The sequence below is a fragment of the Diabrotica undecimpunctata genome, chromosome 1, assembly GCF_040954645.1.
Source record: "Diabrotica undecimpunctata isolate CICGRU chromosome 1, icDiaUnde3, whole genome shotgun sequence".
Lineage (NCBI taxonomy): Eukaryota > Metazoa > Arthropoda > Insecta > Coleoptera > Chrysomelidae > Diabrotica > Diabrotica undecimpunctata.
This window is the reverse complement of record NC_092803.1, coordinates 110534450-110558827: the sequence shown is the minus strand read 5'-3', so window position 1 is coordinate 110558827 and position 24378 is coordinate 110534450. Positions and strand designations below refer to the sequence as shown.

Here is a 24378-nt window from a genome sequence, read left to right as displayed (position 1 = left end):
CGGTACCTCTCCCTATCAACCAAACTCGTGTTAGTGTACATTCTTACCTCCCTGGGTACAGTTGTGCGAGTTTTATAGTTATTTTCGGTGCGAGACTCCGTAGCGACTAACGGTGTAGCTATTACTTGTTGGCATAACTTGCAGATCAGGTAAATATTTAGCATCTTATTATTGCATTTTATCGGTAAGATTTGTCAATTCTTATTTACAGATGTCCTTTGAAGCCGAACAAAAACTCATGTTAGAATTATGGGAAATGGTTCCTACCGACGATGAAAATTATTTTGACGATGAGGGAAGTGAAAACAAAATCCATCAAATTGAGGAACGCGATGGCGGAAGTGAAACAGAACAAGACATGACAGACGAGGAAGAAGAAAGTGGAAGTAATACCTTAGAGTTTATTAAAAAAGATGGAGTTAACAGATGGAAAAAGGCCGTTCCAACGCGAAATGTTAGAACAAGACAAGAAAATTACGTAGCTATGTTTACCGATGTCGAGATTACCTACACGTGACTTGAAGACTCCCAGTAATATTTGGAAATATTTTGTGAACCACGCTATGTTAGAAATGATTGTGGAAAGAACGAACAAATAGATAGACTCAATAAGAAATACCCGTTCGCGATCGGGAGGCTAGACACACTGATATAATAACGATATATTGTTATACCAGTGTTTTCCATTTTGTATCTGTTGTTTTTCAATAAAATATTTTCAAAAATATTTTTCAGTCATTTCTATATACAATATAAAATATTTGTATGAATATTATAGCAATAACTATTTTTTTTAATTGTCGGTCTCAGACACCGTAGCGACTCTTGATGCTCAGTTTTTCCTAGCGACTAACGGAGGGTTAAATAAAAAGTTTAGTAGGAAAATTCTGCTGTGAGAAGGAATAAGATTTACTCTTTGAAGGGACGTTCTGTATAGGGACATTTAATTTTTTTTTCAAAGAAATTTAGATTATCAGACTAGCAACCCCAGTGGAGTTCTTCCTGTCAGGGTCGTACTTCATATATATATATATATATATATATATATATATATATATATATATATATATATATATATATATATATAAATATATATATATATATATATATATATACTTTTGTTTGCTATCATATTTATATTGTTTTCTTGAACGTTGAGTTTGAATCTATACTGATCACAGGTTTGCTTTATTTTGCTCATTAGATTTTTAAGGCCTCCGCAATTAGTTAGTACTAAGTTATCGTCGGAATATCTAATACTGTTGAAGGTGAATTTAAGGAGAATTTATAAGGCACATAATAAACTGAAGGGGAGTATTTAATGCACACCGTAATTTTTTTATAAAAGTAATAGGTAAGATATGATAATATAGATACAATTTCTTTTTATGGCATCTAATAGTGCAATAATATACCGAGACTTATACTAATAATTATTTGCAATTTTTAGAAAAAGGGTTTTTAAGCTTATATCGGTCATAATAAAAGGTTGTAAGCATTTTTTAAGCATTTAGTGGTATGAGGTATCAGAATTGAAATTAAATTTATATTTCATCTAATCTATGCAATGTATCATCTACCTATCTGTTTTATTGATTAGAAGATATAAAATAATATAGAAAATTAATACCAATTAAATATTAATTAAGCCAACTAAACTTTTGGATTAGTTGAATACAAACTTACAATTTTCATCGTTGTACATTTTGGTTATGTTAGCATCATCAATGTTTTGTCCTAACATAGAGTTAACTAATTTTTCGATAAAATCTTGAACTTGTTCCTTACTTTTTTGAATATGATCCACATTTTTTACTTGACTAGATTCCATAACATTAGAATCCATAGAAAAATCTGAAAAATAAGAATAAAAAATAAAGAGATTTATTTATTTGTGGTATATTTCAAATAAGATATTGAATAAAAAATTATATTATAACAAGGCAAAAATTTTTAGAACAACAGAAATGAAAACTAAGTTTTTACATAATTTTTTTAAGTGATTACTTTATATAGGTGTATAAGTAAAAATCTATAGATATGGACAATTTTTTTCTGATTTGAAACATTCATTTAAGAACTAAAAGAGAAAAGAGAAGATTTAAATTCTGCCTGGTCTCTCTGCAAAGAGGCCTTTATTTTCAATATTTTAATTAATGCCAAACTATACTAGGGAGAAATAAATTGTAAAAGATAGTACTTAAAATGTTTAAATTTTAGGAACAGAATTTATTTATATTAATATTTTTACTAGATTTAAAAAACTGTAAGATTTGTATTAAAAGTGAGACCGAAAATCACTTAAAAAGTAGAATATTTATGTAGCTCGAATGAAATAACATAGTTACAGAAATAAAAAACGACATATTTAGGAAAGGAATGTAATATGCAAAGTTGAACATTGTCTTTAAATGCTAGTTCACAGATTTACTTTAAGAGCAACAGAATTTAACAATGACGATTTCAACTTAAAAAACTAAAACACTAGTAATAAGTAAAGAACCAATAAGATCTAAACTGGAAGTCGATAGACCTTCGGAAATCAACAAGTAATGAAAATAAAGTACCTAGGGATTACACTTTCACCTATGAGAAATATAAGATGAAATCAATAATCTATGTGAGGCCTGTGTAATACCAATAATTACGTATGTATCCGAAACAAGACCTGACAAGACATACAAAACAGAACAAAATGTAATGTACAGGGTATACACGAGTGAACACTACATAGAAAAAAAAAAGGAATGAAACCATCACATCAGTACAATGACGGACACAAGAGTCGTTAAAATAGCAAGGGACAAATTACCAAGTGTAAAAGAAGTATCGGTCGACCGCGCAAGAAGATGGAGTAACAATCTTCCGTAGCGGTAACAACCTGCCAATAAACCAGCAAAATTACTTATATAAATAAAGAAGAAGATGCAGAATATATTCTGAATATATAATGAGGAACGTACTAGACGAACGAGATGTTGGGATCTCTACAGGAGGCAGAAAAATCACTAACCTGCGATACTTATACTAGCAGCAAACAAAGTCAAAATGTCTACCACCATTGGACAGGCAAGCCGGATATTAGATGTACACCGGAAAAACAAAAATAATACTCTACCACACATAATATTAAGTGGCGAAGTTCAAAGTAGTAGACAGATTTTTATACTTGAGCTCCATGATCTACACACGAATTTTACGAGTGTCTTGAACAGAGAAAATCCCTACATAAAGCCGTCCATCTGGTACAAAATCGCAGCCAATAAAAGCAGGAAGCTAATAATATTTAGACTGTGACCATGCCCCGACAAGTGCCTAAAAAATGAGACAGCGGAGAAAAACAAGTAATGAAGATGCACAAAGAAAGTAAAAAGTGACTTATAAACGTAAAAGACTATAGTAGAACACTGATAAATAAAGTGCGTAAAATATAATTTTGTTGCGTACAAGAGCAACGTTTGAAGCAAAGCAGAAAACAGTTGCAAATAGTTAGCACAAAAAGTAAAAGAAACCCTATAGCATATACTCACCCTTTTTGTTGGGTTGGATTGCGTATAATATTCCTTGAAACCAGGACTCTGGTGGGCGAAGACAGTTTTTACACGTCCAAATATTTTGTTGTTCGTCGAAGTTGGCACAACGTTTTTGACAGATATTCTTTTGACATTTTGAGCATGTTACGTGGCAGTCACCTCCTAGAATGTGATCGATAGACCGAAAATACTCTCCACACACGTCGCAATGCAGGTTACTTTTACTCTTACGACTACTGCAAATAAAAAGGAAGATTAGTATATATTATAAAAATGTTAATAATTTTGTAAATATGTAAAGCGGGTATAGCGAAGTAATGTTTTCTAAATTTTCATAATATTTATTTCTCGTTTTTTTTTTTCAAAATCACCAAAACTTGGTGTTTACAATTTTGTCATTGTTTATAGTGAGAATGAAATAGTCAATATTTGCTAGAATTAGAAGCACAAAAGTGGTACAAAAAAACCATACCATACATGTAAGATAATATCTTGCACACGAAATATGGGAATTAGTGAAAGACTAGGTATTTCTAAAAAGTCCTGAATAGCCCAACTCTCAAAAAACACGATAAATATACTGAGCAAAAATTTTCTGCTTTAGATTAATCGGTATGTTATTACCTTGTCAAGACCTTGTTTTTATCGGTAAGTTTTTAAATACGGTTTGAGCTCCATATGCTGCCTATCCATGTACTATTTTGTTTGATACCTCACCAGCTTACTATTATAATTTCATGTCCATACATGCGACAGATTGTAGAGTTTTAGCAAAGTACTTGGCCAATGGATGAGTAGGGCAGTTGTATGTACTGACAATGAAACGTAGAGGAATATCGGGTTTGTGAATTTTGGGTAGGCCATTATATTTAAGGTGTTCTGAAAGACTTTTCACGAGGAATTAGAGATTGTTTTATGTAAATAGAAAGAGAGGCTTTATACATATTGGCGTTTGTTATTTTATCTAGATAGGTTATTGAACTATAAGGAATTGGTCTGTAGTCTGAAAAATAAATGATGAAAGTTTATTAATGTAAGAAGAAGTGCTTAGGATGACGGTGGAATTTCCGTTGATAACTAGATTTGGATTTGACTGAAGTTCTTATAGGGCTTTTTTCTCGGATTAGCTAATGTTTGAAGTAGAAGGCTTTTAGTTTCTAAGAACTCTAGCGATGTCTTGTATAGTTAGTTTAGCATCTTTGGAAGGTGAACTGGATTAATTACTATTTAACTGGGAATAAGCCACAATTAAAGGTTAAAATACGTTTATTAATAAACGTATTTTAACCTTTAATTGTGGCTTATTCCCAGTTAAATAGTAATTAATTTAAAATGCCACAAGAAAATAGCTTCAGAACAATATTAAGGTGAACTGGACATGAAACTGAAAACTCTACAACTTCTCGCCAACAACAGTGTTTGAACAACAACAACAAACAACTTGTTCCATCTTATTGATTGTTAACGAACGTGCTCAAAGATATTTTAAATTTTAACATCCATTTTATTAAATGTACAGTTTCATCAACAATAATGTTATTTTAGTATTCAATTTTATTTATGTGTATAATCTTTTAATTTCTTTACTCCCGATGAAGCCATCAAATAAATGGCGAAATATTGAGCTTTAGAAAAAACAAAGATTTTTTATTTAATATAGACCACATACCCGATATTTCCAATATATATATATATATATATATATATATATATATATATATATATATATATATGTTACGAGCAAAGCCCGAAATTGGACAATCCTAGCATTGTACGGAAATTATTGTCCACTTCTAGCATTGCACCCCCAAACTGTACAATGTCCGAAAGGATCAAAATTAAAAATGATTATGGAAACGTTTATCGATTCGTCTTGATTATTATTGACAAGCGACAGTTCTTCTTTTCCGAATCGTCAATGTGATAAATGGCTGTGTCAAACTTAAATATAAATAATAAGAATTTGTTCTGCAATAGAGTACTAATGTGAGTAAAACATAAAGCTTCAAGAGATAGGTACATCACTATACCATAGTATAGGGAAGATGTTTGTGAATCGATATCTGTCATATTCTCCCAAACTTTGACGAATGGCTACTTATTGAAATTCGAACATTGTACAGCAATTCTTTTATACAAAAGTCGACGATTATGTCTATTTCGGAGATTGTACAGTAAAGGGGTACAATGCTAGAAGTGGACAAGATTTTTCGTAAAATGCTAGGATTGTCCAATTTCGGACATTGCTCGTAACATATATATATATATATATATATATATATATATATATATATATATATATATATATATATATATATATATATATATATATATATATATATATAGTGTTTTTGTTGTTGGCGAACAATTGGGGTAGTTGCAGATAACTGTTTGGCTTTAGGTTTAACTACCTCTGCATTTTCGAATAATACATATTGTGTTGCTGTGTCCTCTGTGCCCAGTTTATATTTGAATGAGCAGTGACCAATAGCAAATAATCTGCTATGTAGACGATACAATACAATTACAACGTATGCTGCACCAATTTAATATAATCGTCAGAAGATTTAATATGTTAATTTCACCAAAAAGTCAAAATGCATGGTTATAACAGCATATTTACTAAGATGTCAATTGGAACTAGAAGCTCAGATAATAGAACAAGTGATGGAGTTTCAAAATGTAGGCATCGTATTATCTTGCTGCGGAGAGCTCAAGACAGAAGTGGAAGATCAAGTGAATAAAGCAAACAGAGCCGCAGGTTGCCTAAATAAAAAAATATGGAGAAATAAAAAAAACCAGGAAAAAAATGAAAGGCAGATTTTACAAACAGTCGTCAGACTAATAATGACATACGCGGCAGAAACACGATCTGACACAGAGAGTACAAAAAGAATGTTAAAAGAGCAGAGATGAAACCACTTAAAAAATAGATGGGTCTGCAATTGTGGTTTTTGCTTGGCCCGTCGTTCGCCAGACGTAAATGGCTGAAGTAGTGTCCGGAAGAGTCTTCCAAATCTCCTCAAGCGGCTCTTCAGTTATATTTGCGTTTGGGTGAACGTCGTGTTCATCTTAGCCACAAAAATCGTCCTAGTACAAACTGTCTCGTTGGTAGAGCCGGGAATCCAGATTCGTTGAATCGGAAATACGGGCACTTTTTAGAGCACGTACTCCGATTTGCGAATAGTGATTGCTGATTGTACAGGGTGTGTCCGATTCGAGCTTTTGGTCTCTTTTACCCTTGAGTCCGCGCACCAGTGTAGTTACTAACCAGTCGGATTTTTCGAACTGTGCGAACCATCGTGCGAGATGGTCGTCTGTGTCTGTGGTACCAACTTCGACGTGGGTGCAAGGTGGAGAACATCAAGGACTGAATAATAAATAGAAGAGCAGAATGAAATGATCATATAAGCTGAATGACAACAAATGAAGTAGTAAAGACGACAAGAGACGGTTCCTTGATAGAAAGATGATCAGTAGGAAGACCTCGAAAACGATGGAACCACACCTTACTGGAGACACATTAAAAAACCCGCAGAGTAATTTCCACATAAAAAGAAAAAGAAGAACAAGAAGAATAGTAATAACCTTTTTTGCTTGCCTTTTGCTGGTCCTTGTTGTTTTTCCCATTTTTGAATATCTTCCGCAATGCTACTTTTTGTTATACCACACAATGCTTCTAATCCGGTAAAAAAAAAGTCTTAGCTCCTTAGACAGTTGCTTGCTACTGTTTTCAGCTCTAAGATAAGATAAGATAAGATATTAGGGACTTACAACTTGTCAGTTGTGCTTGACTTTCTGGGGCAATAAATATATAATAGTAATCGAGTAATCTTTTTTTTATAATGTCCCATATGTATTCAATGAATGAACGATAGGGAGATCTACGAGGTCAAAATAACAAATTGACTTGATTGGCTTTAAAATAAACCAAAGTAATTCTGGATGTATGTTATCGCTTATTATCTGGAAATATCGCTTATTATTTGGAAAAATGGGTTGGGAAACGTCCGTATATGAGGCAACACATATGGGTCCACCACCTCTTGAATGTAATGCATCGCGGTTATGTTGCCTCTGATGAATATCAATTGTGATTTGCTTTTATAAGGAATACACCCATACGATAATTCCAACAGTGTGCTGCACATGCTTTTCCATGGAATATTAAGAATCTTGTCTTTCACCACGTCGCCTTCTCAATCTTATATGGCCAATATGCAAACCAAAACAGAATCTGGATTCATCATAAAAGTTAATTGTATTCAACAAAGTCCCAATTTAGCCATACTTTGCACCCTTTCAGTCGATTATTTAGAGGAATCTATAAAATAAATCCAAAACGTCTGATCCTGCGATAAAGAGTTTGCATTGTAATAGGTCTTCCATGCTTTTCAAATTGTTCGCCTGGAAATGTCATTGTGAGGTTAAAGGGGTCATGTAGAAACAAAAGTCTAAGGCAGCTTAGGCAGGTGAGGGGGCGTTTTTCTGACACGTCGTGTAGTTCTAGATTTTTTTGTACTGCTGTTCTGATACCCCTTCAAAGGTACATTTGTGTACCTTTGTAGCTATTTCTCTAAAGGACAAATCGGCTTCACACAAGCTCACTGTTCGCTCCTTATCAAACTCGCCAATCTCTTAAAAATTTGCCAGTCGTCTTACTCTAGGTATAATAAACATCTTAAACCATCTCTTCACAATATATTGTACAATGATTTAATACCAATTGTAGCTACAAAACACAACTATCGCGTAATTACTTTTTTTTAAGAACAGACATCACACCAACCACTTTATCGATATATGTGAAAAACTGACTGATTATTTCCTAACTTAAACAAACACATTCCTAGAAATTAGTTGTAATAAATTCAGTATTCTTTTTTCTAAATCACTTAGTATATTAACCGAACCAAGGCACCGTTTCAATCACAGAAAAATTTGATGATGACAGTCTGATGTTAGAATACTGCCTCGTATTCCTACTTCTTTCTGTATTTTTGGCCCATCAGTGCAATACATAAGGCATCATTGTAAATTCAAATTCAGATCAATAATAATTGGTAAAAGTTTTATTTACGATATTTGTCTAAGACGCTGCCATACCTTGTACAAACTTACATATTTCTATTAACAATCAGTTGATCTCAGTTAAGTTCATATAGAATATTACAAAATAAATGCGTTTTTTTGGATAAGCAACTCATACGTCATATCTTCTAAAAATATAATAACGATGGATACCAAGAAAAAGGGTTCATTTATTTTTATTTCTTGTTATATTTTGGGTTTCTTCTTAACTATACTCAGAAGACATACAAAGAAAATGTTGCTTTTAGATACGTTATAGGATGGCTTCTTAAGTTAATTCCCAGTTATAATAACTGAGACATAATAAGGAAGTTTTAAAATTAGCCAAATTAAAAATATATTGTTCTGAATTTATTCATATTACAAAGATCACCTCCATTGTTTCAATCTGTTTTGTAGAAGGTTTTGGTCGACAGTTTTATTTATAGCAATGTGTAATATATTTAAATAAATTATTTTACTTATAATTATCTATTTATAAAAAAAATATTTTGTGATAATTATAAACATGATTTGGGAATCATCAAAGATTCTAAATAAATATTTTTATATCACATTAACTGTCAACAATTTACAAATAAGTGTAATAACAATTTTATTTTTTTATTGTTGACGTTTGGATTTCCAAACCAGAAATTCCAAATGCTTTTCGATAATCAATAAAACATGTATATACATTTACATTTATGTATCTGCATCGTTTTGTTAACACATTTAAGGCAAAAAAGCTTCTCGTGTTCCCAATCCATTTCCAAATCCGAAGTGAAAGGCATTGGATTTTTTTGGTAATGTTACGAATATTGATTTTAGCCAATTTGATGGTATTTTACCTGTGTCATATATCTTATTAAATAGTTTTGTTATTAAGTCGAGGCTTTTACTTTCGTGGTCTGCAATTAACTTAAATATTTCGACATTGATATTGTCTGGACCGGTGGTTTTTCCGTTCTTCTGAGCTTTTACTGCATAAATAACTTTTTCTTTTGTTATTTTTGACCTTTTTTATTTATTCATGAATCATCTCATCCGTTAATGGTAAAAAAATGATCAAAAAGTGTCTAAATTTATTCTTTCCATCTCTCCAGTTTGTCTTCTGTACCTATAATTATCTTGTTATTATTATTTCTTAATATTGTTTTTTGTTTTTTTCTGTGTCTACCTGTCATTTCTTTCACTTTTTTATTTTTATTTTACGATTTATTTATTTTATTACGATTTATTATACGACATTAAAGGTGTCGTAACTTTCCTGAAGTTGATTAGTTTCTAGGCATTTGGTTGACATCCAGTTTTCTTTAGCTCTTTTCTCTGCACTTTTTTTTAATGATTTTATTGACTCGTTTGTATTCTATTGGGTTTGTTTTATGTTTTAGTTTTACGTTCATGAGGCCCATGAACTCTTGAGTTATCCATTCTTGTTTTCTGTTATTTTTCGTGAACCTGATGTCGCCTTCTTGTATCTTTGTTATTTTTGTTTTAAGAATAGTTCATGTTATTTCAACGTCTGTCGATGTTGTATCGAGAAAAATAAAGTCAATTTGATTTCTAACAATTTTATCTTTTTTGTCTGCAGGTGATTTCCAAGTGTATATCCTTCTAGTATGTTGTTTAAAGAAGGTGTTGGCTACTAACAGGTTGTTATCTACGCAGAATTGTACTAGCCTATCTCCCCTATTGTTTCTGGTACCGAGACCGTATGCTCCTATGTTGTCACCTTCGGCACCACTACCAATTTCGACGTTAAAGTCACCCATAATCATCGTTATCTCGCCTTTTTTGTCAGTCGCAATATTTCGTCTATATTGTTATAGAAGTTTTCAATTTTTTCTTCTGATTTGTCACTTGTTGGAGCATAAAACTGAATAACATTTAGGTTTCCATGGGTTATTCTTAATTTCAACATTACTACTCTATCGTTTAGAGGGATGAAGTCTATGACTGACTGAGCAATTTTGTCCGATACTAATATAGCCGTTCCCTCCTGACCAATAGATGTATCCATCTTCTGTTTTTTCTTTTCCTGAACCAGGCCATCTTATTTCACTCATCCCCAAGATATCGATTTTTATTCTTCTCATCTCAGCTTCATTGTTTGCAAGTTTCCCAGACATGAATAAGCTGCGTACGTTCCATGTGGCAATGCGTACTGTCTTGTCATATATTTGGATTCCTTGTTCACTTTCTTGGACCTCAATAGTAGATGACGGGGGTATTCTTCGCACTCTATCCCCATTTTAGGGGGGGCCAGGACTGAGGGCCATTTTATTGTTTCCGTCTGCCATTTAGATTTGTGGGAAATATAATGTGGATAATATAATATAATGGGGTGGTTTTCCCGTTTTTCCCGTTTTTCCCTTTCCTATCACAGTACCACAACCACTCAAACTACTCATTGGAACGACAAAGGAATGGGGCATGATTTCTCGCTTCCCTGAAGTAGGCCTATTCTCTACCGGGATTGTAGAAAAGTGTCTACCCGCTGCAAAAAAATGCAATCATCAAATACTACTTTTTTTCAGTCATATAAGCGGGTTGCCAAAAAGATATTAATTGTGGATATTGTTAAGTCTTATTCATATTTTTTGGCAAACCGTGTATATAACTAAAAAAATTTTATATCTGATGATTGTGTTTTAGGTTATAGAGCATTCAAAACTTTTTATAAAGAATAACTTTTTTTCATAAAATTAAAAAAAAAAACATATGGTTCAATTAAGTCTGCATCGTATAGAAAACTTTATTTTTGGTTTTATGAAAAAAAAGTTATCTTTCATAAAGAGTTCTAAAGTCCAAAATTTAGGATACAATCATCAAACATTAAATCTTTTGAATTATATACGCAGTTTATCACAAATATGAATTATTGTGGATATTTTTAGTCATACATAAAATTCATTTTTTTTTTGACAAACCGTGGATATGACTTAAAAACTTAAATATTTGATGATTTTGTTCTAGGTTTTATATCATTCAGAACTTTTTATAAAGAATAACCTTTTTTTATAAAACTAAAAATTCGATCGTATGGGAAATTTTTTAATTTTATGAAAAAAAGTTATTCCCTATAAAAAGTTTTAAATTATCTAAACCCTAGAATACAATCATCAGATATTAACTTGTTTTAGTCATATATGCGGTTTGTCAAAAATATTGATTTTATGCAAGAGCTAACAATATCCACAATTCATATTTTTTGACCAACCTTTTTATATAGAAATACTTTTTTTTCATCAAAATAAAAATAATATAAAGTTGCCCATATGGTGCCGACTTAATTGGACACCCAGTATATGAGAAGGAGAATATTTAGAACAAAAATTAATGTAAAATGTTTTGGAATGTTAATATTAAGAACTAGTCGTCGTTTCTGATTATTATAGAGTTTAATTTAGTTGGTATTTATAGACATTTGGATTATAGAATTTCTGAACTTTTATATTGTACGGTATTGTACATTCTGGTCTTAGTATATATCACATAATTTCTGTTTCAGCTCTATATTCATAAATAGAACAATTTTGCTTGTTGTCTTTTCGTCTTTGCTCTCTCTTTAATTCTTACTGGAGTATACTCATACTTTGTGTAATTTCCGATTTTTGATGGAATTTTCCACATAATTATGCAAAATCTAGTAAAACTTATGGTCTAAATTACATAAGTGCAGAGAAAAGTATGTCAAATTCTTGGATGTATCACCTCTCTCATGTTTTAAAAATTTTGGTCCAATAACATCAATATTTAATATAAACGGTACTGTTCATAAAACAACAAAGCAGAACAAGTATTACGTAACGATTATTATTTAACATAATGACCTAGGCATGGCCTACTTCTCGCGAAAGTAACAACCACAGACAACTTGTATAATCTGAAGAGACAAGCGAGTGCAAGCGTACCACTTTTACTTTCCGTTGCATTACTCGTAGTACCACTTTTGTTGTCGTTTACCGTTCTTATTAAACGGCACTATACATATATAGAATTTTGTGATAAGTTTTGTTTTGGTATTTGGAAATTAATATTAATTCTACATAGAATAAAGTGAAACAGTGTTTTCCAAATTTTTTTGGATAATACGATAGCAAACATTGGTAAGTAAGGCCTAATTATGAATACTATCACGGTATTTATTTTTTATTAGTAGTCTATTATCTGCCATTCTCCTAAAATAATCGTGCCAACATAGATATTTTTCACAGAAATCTGTTGTACTCATGTGTTTATTTGTTTCTGCTAGTAGTCGGTGACAACCAATGTAGTTAGTCACCTACAACAAGAATTTTTCAGTTAGTTGTTGTAGACAAAGAGTGAAGTTAACCGCAAGAGTACAACATTATAATTTATAATATTTTTACAGCTTCTTCCCGCTTCTAGCTGTATGCCTTTGATGGTATTGAGAAAAGTCTCTTTCCTATAATTTGAAGTATTTAAAACTACTTGAACTTGCTTCAAAATATATCAAGAAATATCAAGAGAATTAAAAATAATTCATTTAAATGATAAAATTCATTTTTAAATTTTGACATAACACGTCACGTAAATTATTATGCAGTAATTTTGTCAAAGTGACTTGCGCTAAATCGATATATTTTGACATCAAAATTATGCAGTTAAAATATCTACACATAATAACGAACTAACTTATTAATTTTCAAATCATTGTGGATGTCAATTTAAACTATTTTTGTATAATAATTTAATATGCTTATACAGAGTATCCCAACAACGTTTTCGAGATTGACAGAAAATATTTTATTCCAATTTATTCAGTTCGTTGGCCAGAACGATCAAGATCGTTTGACTCGACCTTTTAAGTCAATGCGGAATTAGTCGAAAAGCGGACCATAATGGACATTTTCCATAGAAGTCTAAAAAAATGCCTATAACTCGAAAGATATTGCTCCTATAAAAACAAAATTATAAATAGAAAAAGTTTCGTTTTTCAATTTTACATACTATTTGACTAGCTAGAAATTAAAAATTTAATGTTTATTATTTAAAAAGTATCAACAATTGTAAAAAAGTGCAAAAAATGAAGCATTTTTCATTTAAATTTTGTCGACTCCTTATGCATAACTTAGTCTTTATTTTCCACCGAGAAAGTCTTTGTAATACAACTGAAATGTGTGCTAAATTTTGTTTGTGTGTTTTGAATGTGTGTTTTTGCTTAATAATTTTTCAATTCAACGTCTGAAAAAATAACAAATTTGCTCAATTATGCTGCGTTCAAAAATAAGCACTTTAAATAGTCGAATTTTTTTTTAGATACAGTTGTGATAATCTAAAAACTGCATATTGCACGCATAAATTAGCATAATCTGAAAAGAACAGAAGGAGATCGAATATAGTATGAAATTAGTACGGACATACGAGCTTGTTTTACCAATAAGATTGAATTCTAGTTTTGTCAAAGTGACATTAAGTTTTATTCCGGAATCGTCAAATATACGTTTATTATTTCATTAGTAATAATTCTGGTTTTATTTGCAAAAAAAGCATAATAAAGAACTTGATATTTCCAGTTAGGAGAATGGTAACCTCTACAACTGAACATAAAATTCAAATTATTAAATAGCATTATTCTGGAAGTAGTGCTGGCGATATAATCGGTAGGTTTTCGTTTTCATTCGAAGATCCTGTACCAATAAAAACTACAGCTCACAAAATTATTTTTAAATTTAAAAAAACTAAAATTTGTTGTGTCAAGAATTGTAGAAAATGCACGGATAGTAATGAAGATGATAATCAACCAACAACGGGAACAGCGTGAAACTGCCGTATGTAGTCTAGCTGAAATCAAATTTCCTTGTAACAGGACCCTAATTTTAAGAAAAACTGTTATTAATGTTAGAATTGTACGAAATATTTTAAAAAGAAAGAAGTACTATTTTCCCTGCTGATTATGAACAACAGATAGTGTTTTGTAAGGATATGATGGAACGTACTAATCGTGGCAAAGATTTCATGAAAAAAATCTTGTTTACAGATGAGTTTTCTTTTTCCTTAACTGGCTCACAGTCCATCTGTTACCTTAAGGTACTCACTCTCAAAAAATAGGCACATAAATGTTCCTTATAAAACACAATACCATCAAAAAGTCAACGTCTGGGCTGGTATTTTAGGCGACACTGTAATTGGCCCTTTTTTATCGTGGGCACTTTGTGTTGTCGTAAATACCTAGATCTTCTGAGAAATCACATAATTCCAGTAGTTCGAGCATTACCTATTAATATGATGAGATTTGGTTGCAGCAAGACAGCTATCTAGCTGACAATGCTTGGCAAGTGTTAGATTTTTTAAATATTATTTTTCCAGATAGAGTTATTAGTATAAAAGATACCATAAAAATACCACCTCGCTCTCACGATCTTTAACATTTGGACTTTTTCGTATGGGATTATATGAAGCAACAAATTTACCGATATGAGCATGAACGTGCCGAAAATTTAGACAAATTACGTCAAAAAATAATTCAGGTCTTTCAAAACATAATACCCGAAATGTTATCGAACACCCGAAGGCAATTATACAATAGATTGGGCTACTGCTTGGCTAAATCTGGTGGACTAGAAAATTTAATTTAAAACAGATTTAATTAAAATTATAAAATTGTTATTTTTTAGAATAAGTAATTGTTTTAATTTACGCCGTTAAGAATTTATTGTTATTTTTGTATTAACTGACAATTGTTGATTTAATCTAAGATATGAACCTGTTTTTAAATCTGGTAATCATATAGTTGAAATATGTCCCCAGACCATCTGAAAAATTAACTTTCTTTCGGCAACAATGTACAGACAAGACTGCCCATAGTGCTTACAGGTCTATCACTGACATGTGGTTACATGTTATTTTTCTCGGACATACGTCTATATCATATTTTTTCTCAGTTCGTTCCGTTGTCTTAATGCCCTATAGTCAGATATTTTTTTCCATACCTGTATAAAACGGAATGTGTACTAAAAGAAAAAATTTACTTCTTTACGCAATTTGCAAGTTCAGAAACAAAAACTGACATAAAGCTGACAAGAAATACATATTTGAAATCCTTGCCGTAAACAAAAGATGAAAATCGGATAACAGAAAGCCGAGAAAACGCCAATTAATTTTTTGCCTACCCCTATAAGGACTATTCCTACCCTACCTCCCATGCACTTCCAGGGACCTTTTACCCGAAAACGATTTTTTTTATGTTATTATGCATGTCACAAGGCGCATCACTTGACAAGACAAGGGTCGATATCTCGACAATCAATGAACCGAATGCATTGTTTTTTTTTAAGTTCTATAGGTGTACACATTTTTAAATTGATATGTGTAAAACTCGCAAATATACGTTAATTATAATAAGCTAAAAATTTGTTTATAATTTTAAAAATTCCCTAGGCTCTCTTAGTCTTAGTTGACCGATTTCAATATTTCAACGTCCGTTAGAAAACTTATACCTTTTTTTGAATGTAAAAAAATTTCGACTGTTTAACTGCTTATTTTGGGCCCAGAATAATTTGCAATTTTTCTGCGGAACATGGATTGCATAATTATTATGCAAAATCTTTTAAACCGATCCTAACGAAATTTAGTGTAAGCTTCAGTCGTATTATAATGTTTTCTAGGCAGAATATAGAGGCTGTTGTTATAGTTATGCCTTGTAGGCGTTGTAAAAATTTAAAGGGAAAACTCTATTTTTTTACTTTTTTTCCAATTATTGCTATTTTTTTAACAATAAACATTAAATTTTCAATTCTTAGCTTGTCAAGTACGTAAAATTAAAAAACGAAACTTTTACCTTTGATATTTTTTCTTGTAGGAGCAATATCTCTTGAATTGTGGGCAAATATATAGGCGCAAAAAACAAAAATTTTCGAGTTGTTTTAGATTTTGTTAAATAAAAAATTAAGTACAATGTTTGCGAGTGGCACATATCGTGATTATTGATACAAGGTACATCCTGAAGTGATTCCAGAAAAAAATAGAAAATAGAAAAAAATAAAAAGGTCAACAGAAAAGTTTGTTGTTTATGTCACTCTCAGTAAGCCATGAGTACTTGCTGTACTTTCTCTCCAATGGCGCTACAGCCCAAATCGGGCCTTGACCTCCTCCAAACTATGCCTCCAACCTTGTTGGTCCCGGGGCCGATCTTCTCCAGGTTCTCACGTCTAGCAAATTTTGCACGTCCGCTGCCACTTCACCCTCCCATCTTTTTCGTGGCCTTCCTTTTGGTCTTGCGCCCTGCATTTTACTATCTAGGGCTCTTTTTGGCAATCTTCCAGTCTCCATAAAACCGTAAAAATGCAAGATATTTTTGAGATCCCTAACCAAATTTAAAAAAAAAAGCGGAAAAAGCAACGCAAGAGTTACTAGCACATAAGTCGAGAGATACCTACGACAAGGAATATAAAAAATTACAGCACTGGATGACAGAAAACCATGTAGAACACATTAGTGAAACTAAGTGCCGGCCACAAAGTACACTATTACGTAGTTGGTAACTAAGCAATAAAAACACAATAATAAACTTTTTTAAATTAAAAATAAAAATTTTTTTATTCTAAAAGGCACGGACATGGATCAAGGCCCGGATTCGAGTTCTAATATTAAGTACTAACAAGACTATTAATTATTTCCTGTAGCAGATTCTCCCATTCTTCTCTACAGGGAGTTGTAAATGTATGATGGGTCCTAGTGGGAGGATTCCTTCGGACATGAATACCTCTGGAGAGCACATCCCAGGCAAGTTCAATGGGGTTCATGTCTAGAGACATTACAGGCCAATCAAATCGGCCAGTCAGATCGGGGAATATCTTCTGTTAAGATAGCCATGAAAATTAAGGAGAAGACACATAACAAAACGGACATTAGAGTCCAACGGTCCAACAGTCAATTGAGTTGCTAAATTTTTCAAGCAAGGATCTGTATGTTCTCTTAAGTGAAATCCTATAACATCGACCTCGTGGTACCACATTTTTGAAACGTAATATCTTTATCATGTGTAATCTAAAGGTTATTATACCTGTGGCTAGTTTCAACTGCTTTCAAGATGTTTCACTGATGATGGTCGGACCGAAAACGCTTTGAAAAAACTTTTAATGCTTTATTAAGGTAAAAAAAATATTTTAAAATTTCTGCGAAAATGTATAATCAAGAAGTTATAAGTAGGCTAGTAGATAGATTTTTTTAAACAATTTCCGCATTGGAAACCGAAACGTCAAACATTAGTTAAAGCGTTGTTTAATCAGTTTTACATCTGTTTACAACAGAGCAATTTTCGTGCAATTTTGAGATACCACTCACTGTTGCCAATAGAACAAATATATCTTAACATTAACTTTGGATATTTCACTTAGAAATTTCAGTCCAGTAAAAATATATTTAAATATAAATCACAAATTATTACATACAATATTTACCATTTACCATACATTTACACTTACACAACAAGGTTAAGTTATATTCTAAACTATAAATTTTGTTTTATTGGCAACATGAATTTTGACGATAAATTGCATCAAAAGCATGAAACATAGAACACGTTCTAACTTTTTGTCTATAAATAGCACATATATTGCATGGAAATATCGCGTGGGCATGCGCAGTTTCATAATATGTCTTGCATAGCTCTTGCATAGCATGAAAATTGCATAATGTAAAGTCGACTTAAAGAGGGTAAGTTTCATTACAGTCAATTGTGACTTAATCCCATATAAAAATTATATTTAACTAGGAATATAAATGTTATGTGATTTCTACTAAAGGATAGATCGAGCTATGATATCTAGCTAGCCTTGACTATGAACGTGGCGATAGTGAATGAATTCGACGTATCTGAAAATAAACCAATAATACAACATCTACATAAACAGTATGTTTATTAGTTTTAAAAAAGCCTTTGACACTATAAACAGAAAAAAAAATTATATGAAAACTTGGTACTCATGGGCATATACAAAAAACTAGTCAGATTGGTACAGCTTACTCTAACTGATACCAAAGCAGCTGTAGTAATTCAAAATAAAAAGATTAGCAATTTTGAAATCAATAACATCAAGGAGACACCCTCTCAGGGCTATTTTTAACCTTCTGCTGCATGTAGCAATATCCAAAGTTGACATAATAACAATAAAACAAAAGATATGTTTACGACAAGTAAAATTGAAACTTCTTCCAAACAGATCTCCACAAGCATGAAAATATAACAGAGTTCACATATTTACGATTACTAGTAATCTAAAGTAATGACGTAAGTGTAGAAGTAAATAACAGAGTAAACAAAGCACAGTAATAAGACCCATTGTGACTAATGGTTGTGGAACATAGACCCTGCTGAGGAAAGTCAAAGTTGCCCTGAAAAGTTTGGAACAGAAAGTGCTCAGGAAAATTTTTGGGCCTATTCGGAAGCAATATGGGGACACAAAATCCATATAAACATAAAACTTCTTCTTCTTGTTCTTTTTACATACATGACCCTGTGTCTTTTTCAATGTGCTTCCAGCAAGTTGTCGTTCCATCGTTTTCATGGTCTTCCTACTGATCGTCTTCCTATTGGGGAACCGTCTCTTGCCGTCTTTACTATTATATTTTTGTTGTCATTCGGCCTATATGATTGTTTCATTCTACTCTTCTATTTCTTACCCAGTTCTGTCCCATAGTGTCTTACCATCAATTTCTCTAAGTGTTTTGTTTGTTCTTTGTTGATGATGTTTCCATTTCTGCTGTTTCTAACATCCTTTTTGTCCTCTCTGTTAGGTCTTGTTTCTGCCGCGTATGTAATTATTCGTCTGATGACTGTTTTGTAAATTCTGCCTTTCGTTTCTTTCCAGATATTTTTATTTCTCCATATTGTTTCATTTAGGCAACCTGTGGCTCTGTTTGCTCTATTCACTTAATCTTTTACTTCAGTTTCGAGCTTTCCGTAGCTAGATAATGTTATGCATAGATAATTAAACTCCATCACTCGTTCTATTATCTGACCTTCCAGGGTGGCGATTATATTAAATTGGTGCAACAAACGTTGTAAATCATCTTCACTTTGAGAGAGTAGTATTGCATCGTCTGTATAGCAGATTATTTTAAGTTGTTTTTCTCCCATTTGGTATCCGTTTTTAGTTCTTACTTTTTTTATTATGAATAACATGAAGCTCGACGAGTTAATTAAACGTGCCGATTAAAGTTTGTTAAATCTCAAACAATTATTTGGCTTGGCACACTTGCCTCGAATAAGGAATGCAAGAAATACAAGCAGTAGTACCGAATGAATACCGACTGAAAATAGACGACGAGGCCGCCTTAGAAAATGTTGGCCAGAGACTGTCAAGAATGATATAAGAATTATGGGAGTTTGGAATTGGAGAAGAGTTGCCAATGACAGTAGGGAATGGAATGCAATTGGTAAACAAGCCACTACTTACAGAAACTTGTAGCGCTAGAGGAATAAGAATTCAATACTGAGTGAAAATCTAAGAAGAATGTAAAATAGAAATAAGACACAGTTGTTAAATAAGTAATTTTAGAGATTAATGAGACCTCCTAACAATCTTAAACACCTTGTATATCGTGGTAAACAAAGGCAGATTGGCACATGTCATGACCCACAGCCAAGAACAGATAATTATTCTGCGATGAAGACATTAGTGTTATCTCATTTCATTTTTGATAGGTTTTTCTTATTATTTTTAAATAAGGTGATTACAATTTTGTATTTTATATTTAACTGCGTGATCCCACTATGTATTGGATTAAGTCGATATTTGTTGCTATTCCTAAGAACATTAATGCCAATAATTGCTCAGAACACACACTTATTAGTTAGAGAATATATGAAAACTGTGAATCGATATTAGTGGGGAATCGCAGTTTGGTTTTAAAGGTAGGTGAGTACCAGAGGTGCACTATTTTGTATACAACTTCTAGTGCAGAATTCCTACGATCACAGAAAATTTGTATTAATTTCTTTTATCGACTACCAAAAGATAATGTACTTCTAATCACTTTCTCCATTAATCAAGTGAATTTGTGACGAGGAAATTAAAATAAAAGTAGGTATGGCTAAGGCAGCTTTTATTAAAGTCAAGAAATACCTCATTCGGTTAGCTCGGTAATGCCTTTGAATTTTATATTTCGTGTGATTAAGTATTGTGTGGCGAATATTATTGGATATGAGGGAATGGAGTATGCCAAGAACTGTTGAGTGTGGTGAAACAGCGTAAAGTTTCTTATTTTGGACACTCATTCTTATATTCACCGACAAGATTGAGGTTAAAAGCGAATCTCGAAATAAACTTATTCGTCACGTTTCATTCAACATCTAACAAGAAGTAAGTCATTCAGTTGCAACAACTGATCGCTATTCTAAATTTTTTTACAATACGTGCTTTTCAGACGAGTTTTTCGCATATTAAATGACAAAGTAAACGTTTATAACTATCAATATTGGAGAAATACCAGTTTACATTGGTTTATGAAAACCATATTCGATACCCTCAAAAACTCAATGTATGGGATGATTGAGGTTTTAGAAAATAACTATAACCTGTTAGAGAATTAAATACCGCTTTACCAAAATAATGCAATAATGCACACACAATTTTAAATTAGTTGTTTTCTCTAAAGAATCGGGATTGAGGAAAATAATATTGAGGACAAGAGAGGCTCAGGACGCAGACGTATATCTTGGCTGACCAAACTTATAAGATGGACTGGTCTAACGTCAAATAATCTATTTCGAGCTACTGTGAATATATTAAGATGTGTCAATATCGTCGCCGACATCAATAGAAGATAAGTACCTTTAGAAAAAGAAGAAGTGACTATCTTCTGTTAGTGAATATTTCATTGGAATATTAACAATCATTCTAGCTATAATGATTTCATTGGATGACGCTTTAAATATATTAATTGTTGTTGTGGAGAACCATATTCTAAGGTTGTTGATATTCTGCTTCTCCTAACTCCTCGCCTTCTGAATATTTGGCATTGGACGATTATTTTTAGAAATCTATAATTAGTGCCGTTTATTATTAGATTTCCGATATATTCTAATATTTTTCTTTTAATCGTGCACATAATTTCTGTTTCTTTCCCCATTTTTCTTAGTATGGTATCGTTGGTTATCTTAGCCGCATATAATATGCTTTTTCTTTTTAAGTTTCCTGGATTTAATTCTATAGTATATTATTGAGAATATATAACATCGTATAGGCATTACTTTTATGTTCAGATTAAGGTTGTGGCTTTCGAATAGTTTGGCAGTCTTATTGAATGTACTCCTAGCCTTCTCTATTCTACTTTTTTTAGCTCTTGTGAGTGATCCCATTGTTCGTTGACCATTGTTCCAAGATAGGTAAATTGTTTTACTCGGTTCACTATTATAAGAAGTTGGGCGTCACCAATTTTATTTTTTCTAGTGACCTAGAATTAATGATGTTTATTTTTACCAAATCTTTCACTTAATTTATTTATTTTGTTCATTAGCTGTTCTAGACTCTTAAGACGGTCTGCAAAAATAACGGTGTCATTAGCATATCGGATGCTATTTGGGCGTTTTCTATTTAGAAGTGTTCCTTGTTCACAATTGTGCAAGGCTTTACTAAACATGTCCTCAGAATATAGTTTAAATAATAGAGGTGGAAGTATACATCCTTGTCTAACGCCTCGCAGAATCTGGAGCGCTTCCGTCGGTTCATCTCAATGATTTGTTCTTATTTTGACTGATTGGCTTTAGTATACATTTTGTATTATTCTTCTTCTTCTTGATGTGCCTATCCGTTACGAATATTGGCGATCATCATAGCAATCTTTATCTAATCTGCAGCAGCGCGGAAAAGCTGCACAGATGTTATATTGAACCAGATTCTAAGGTTTTTTAACCAAGATGTTCTTCTTCTTCCTGGACCTCGTTTTCCAAATATTTTTCTCTGCAGGGTGGTTTGAAGGAGAGCATATCTGGATTCATTTCGCATAATATGTCCGAAGAACTGTAACTTTCTAGAGTTGATGGTGGTTAGTACCTCTCGGTTATTATTCATTCTTCTGAAGACCTCCTAGTTTGTGACTCGGTCAGTCCACGGGATCTTAAGCATTCACCGATATAGCCACATCTTACATGTTTCCAGTTTTCTGCACATATCTTCGTTCACGGTCCAAGATTCAACACCATAAAAAAGGACAGAGAAGACGTAGCATCACAGCATTCTTACTTTTGTATCAAGAGAGAGGTTATGATTCTCAAAGAAGGCCCCCATCCGATTGAAGGTGGATCTAGCTTTTCCGATGCGTGCTCTAATCTCCTGGTTTTTGGTCCATTCTTCATTTATTATGGTGCCGAGGTAGTTGTAGTGCGTCACTCTTTCTACAGGGGATTGGTTGATGTAGAGTTGACCTTCTGTTATCCTTTTCTTGGTAATTATCATAAGCTTTGTCTTCTTAACGTTTATATTGAGTCCATATTGTTGACTGTAATACGTCATTTTGTTCATAAGAATTTGTAGGTGTTCTAAGTTGTCCGCAAATACTTCGTATTTGTTTTGTTGTCATTTTGTATTATACTTCGATCTTTATCATCGATTTCATCTTTTGTTAGAACATTCATCATTATTCGGTGTTAAACTGTGTTGAATGCTTTTTGCAGGTATAAATATCACAAGTCATATCTCTGCATCGTTGAAATAATACCTGTAGACTGAATAGTGCCACTCTCGTACCTACGTCCTATCATGTATCAAAGAAATGTATTACAAAAGTCAGAGAATCAAAAAATATATGAAAGTTATGAGTTTTCTGTGTAAAACCTAATAATTATAATAATATGTAAACATTTGGAATTTCGTTAAGATAATAATTGTATTATTTTGTTATCTATTGACATAGAAATGGCTTACAATATACTGATGTTTAATTTAACGTTGTAGGAAGTTCGTAATATACTGAAGAAGTACAAAGGCCAAAAGGAAAGATGTATCCATCAGCAGATCCTCCACCCAGATAATGTTTTTAATCTTCTGTCTATTGGGTAGTGTAGACCAAATTGGACTAGTGCAAGACAATCCCCCTGATCATACTTATAAACACAGCACCACTCCCATGGACGTTTTTATGGCTCTTTTTATGGTTTGTACCCTTGAGGTGGTTATGATGAAGATTTTAGTTTTCGACAATACTCCAAATAGAGATGAGAGTTCTAGGACGGTTGTAAATGACTTTTTTGATAGATAGCTTAAAATTTGTTTTCCTAGTTATGTTAATAAATATTTATAATTAATTATTGCTTTTTGTGTAAATGTGAGAGCAGAATAAATGGAAAAATGTTGGAAAATAAGCACTAAAAATACTGTTAAATATTACTCTAAAGCTATTTTCGTGTGGAAATAAAAATTTATAAACGTATTTTTAACCGAAATTGAGGGTAATTCCTATTAGATATGGTAAATAATGCTGTAAAATGATGATGAATACACTAAAAGCCAACGAAAAGTTAATTTGATTTTCTTAGGAGGACAATTGTTCTCGTAATATTTGAATATATTGAAAACAAAAAAGAAATAAAAATAAGAAATATCTTAAAAGATGAAAACTTTATCGCCATTATTTTACTATTTTATGTACATCGCAATAATTTTTTATTTACTGAATTAAGTAAATGTCCACTAATTCTTCTCCTTTTGCTTCTTAGTTCAGGCAAGATTCATTAATCTCTGGTAATTGGTCGTAAGACCTTTGTACCATACTTGTTCGAGAGTTTTTATCAATATTCTCGATTATT

At 32.2% G+C, this 24378-nt stretch overlaps 1 protein-coding gene and 1 long non-coding RNA gene across 4 annotated transcripts in view; one reads left to right on the top strand and one right to left on the bottom strand.

Annotated features, from left to right (window-relative positions):
- LOC140452342 (uncharacterized) overlaps positions 1-24378 on the bottom strand; it is a 262587-nt gene that overhangs the window by 171760 nt on the left and 66449 nt on the right. For 2 of the 3 annotated variants that reach the window (XM_072546552.1, XM_072546533.1), the window contains exons 2-3: positions 3531-3769; positions 1687-1854 (exon numbers count right to left, since the gene is read on the bottom strand). In XM_072546552.1, the coding sequence (XP_072402653.1) occupies positions 1687-1854; positions 3531-3769 (407 nt within the window). The remainder of the gene's footprint in view (positions 1-1686; positions 1855-3530; positions 3770-24378) is intronic. The other variant, XM_072546543.1, reaches the window with a different exon arrangement.
- LOC140439881 (uncharacterized) lies at positions 12399-23877 on the top strand. The gene is made up of 2 exons (XR_011950742.1): positions 12399-12715; positions 23528-23877. It is a non-coding gene; the product is annotated as an uncharacterized lncRNA (long non-coding RNA).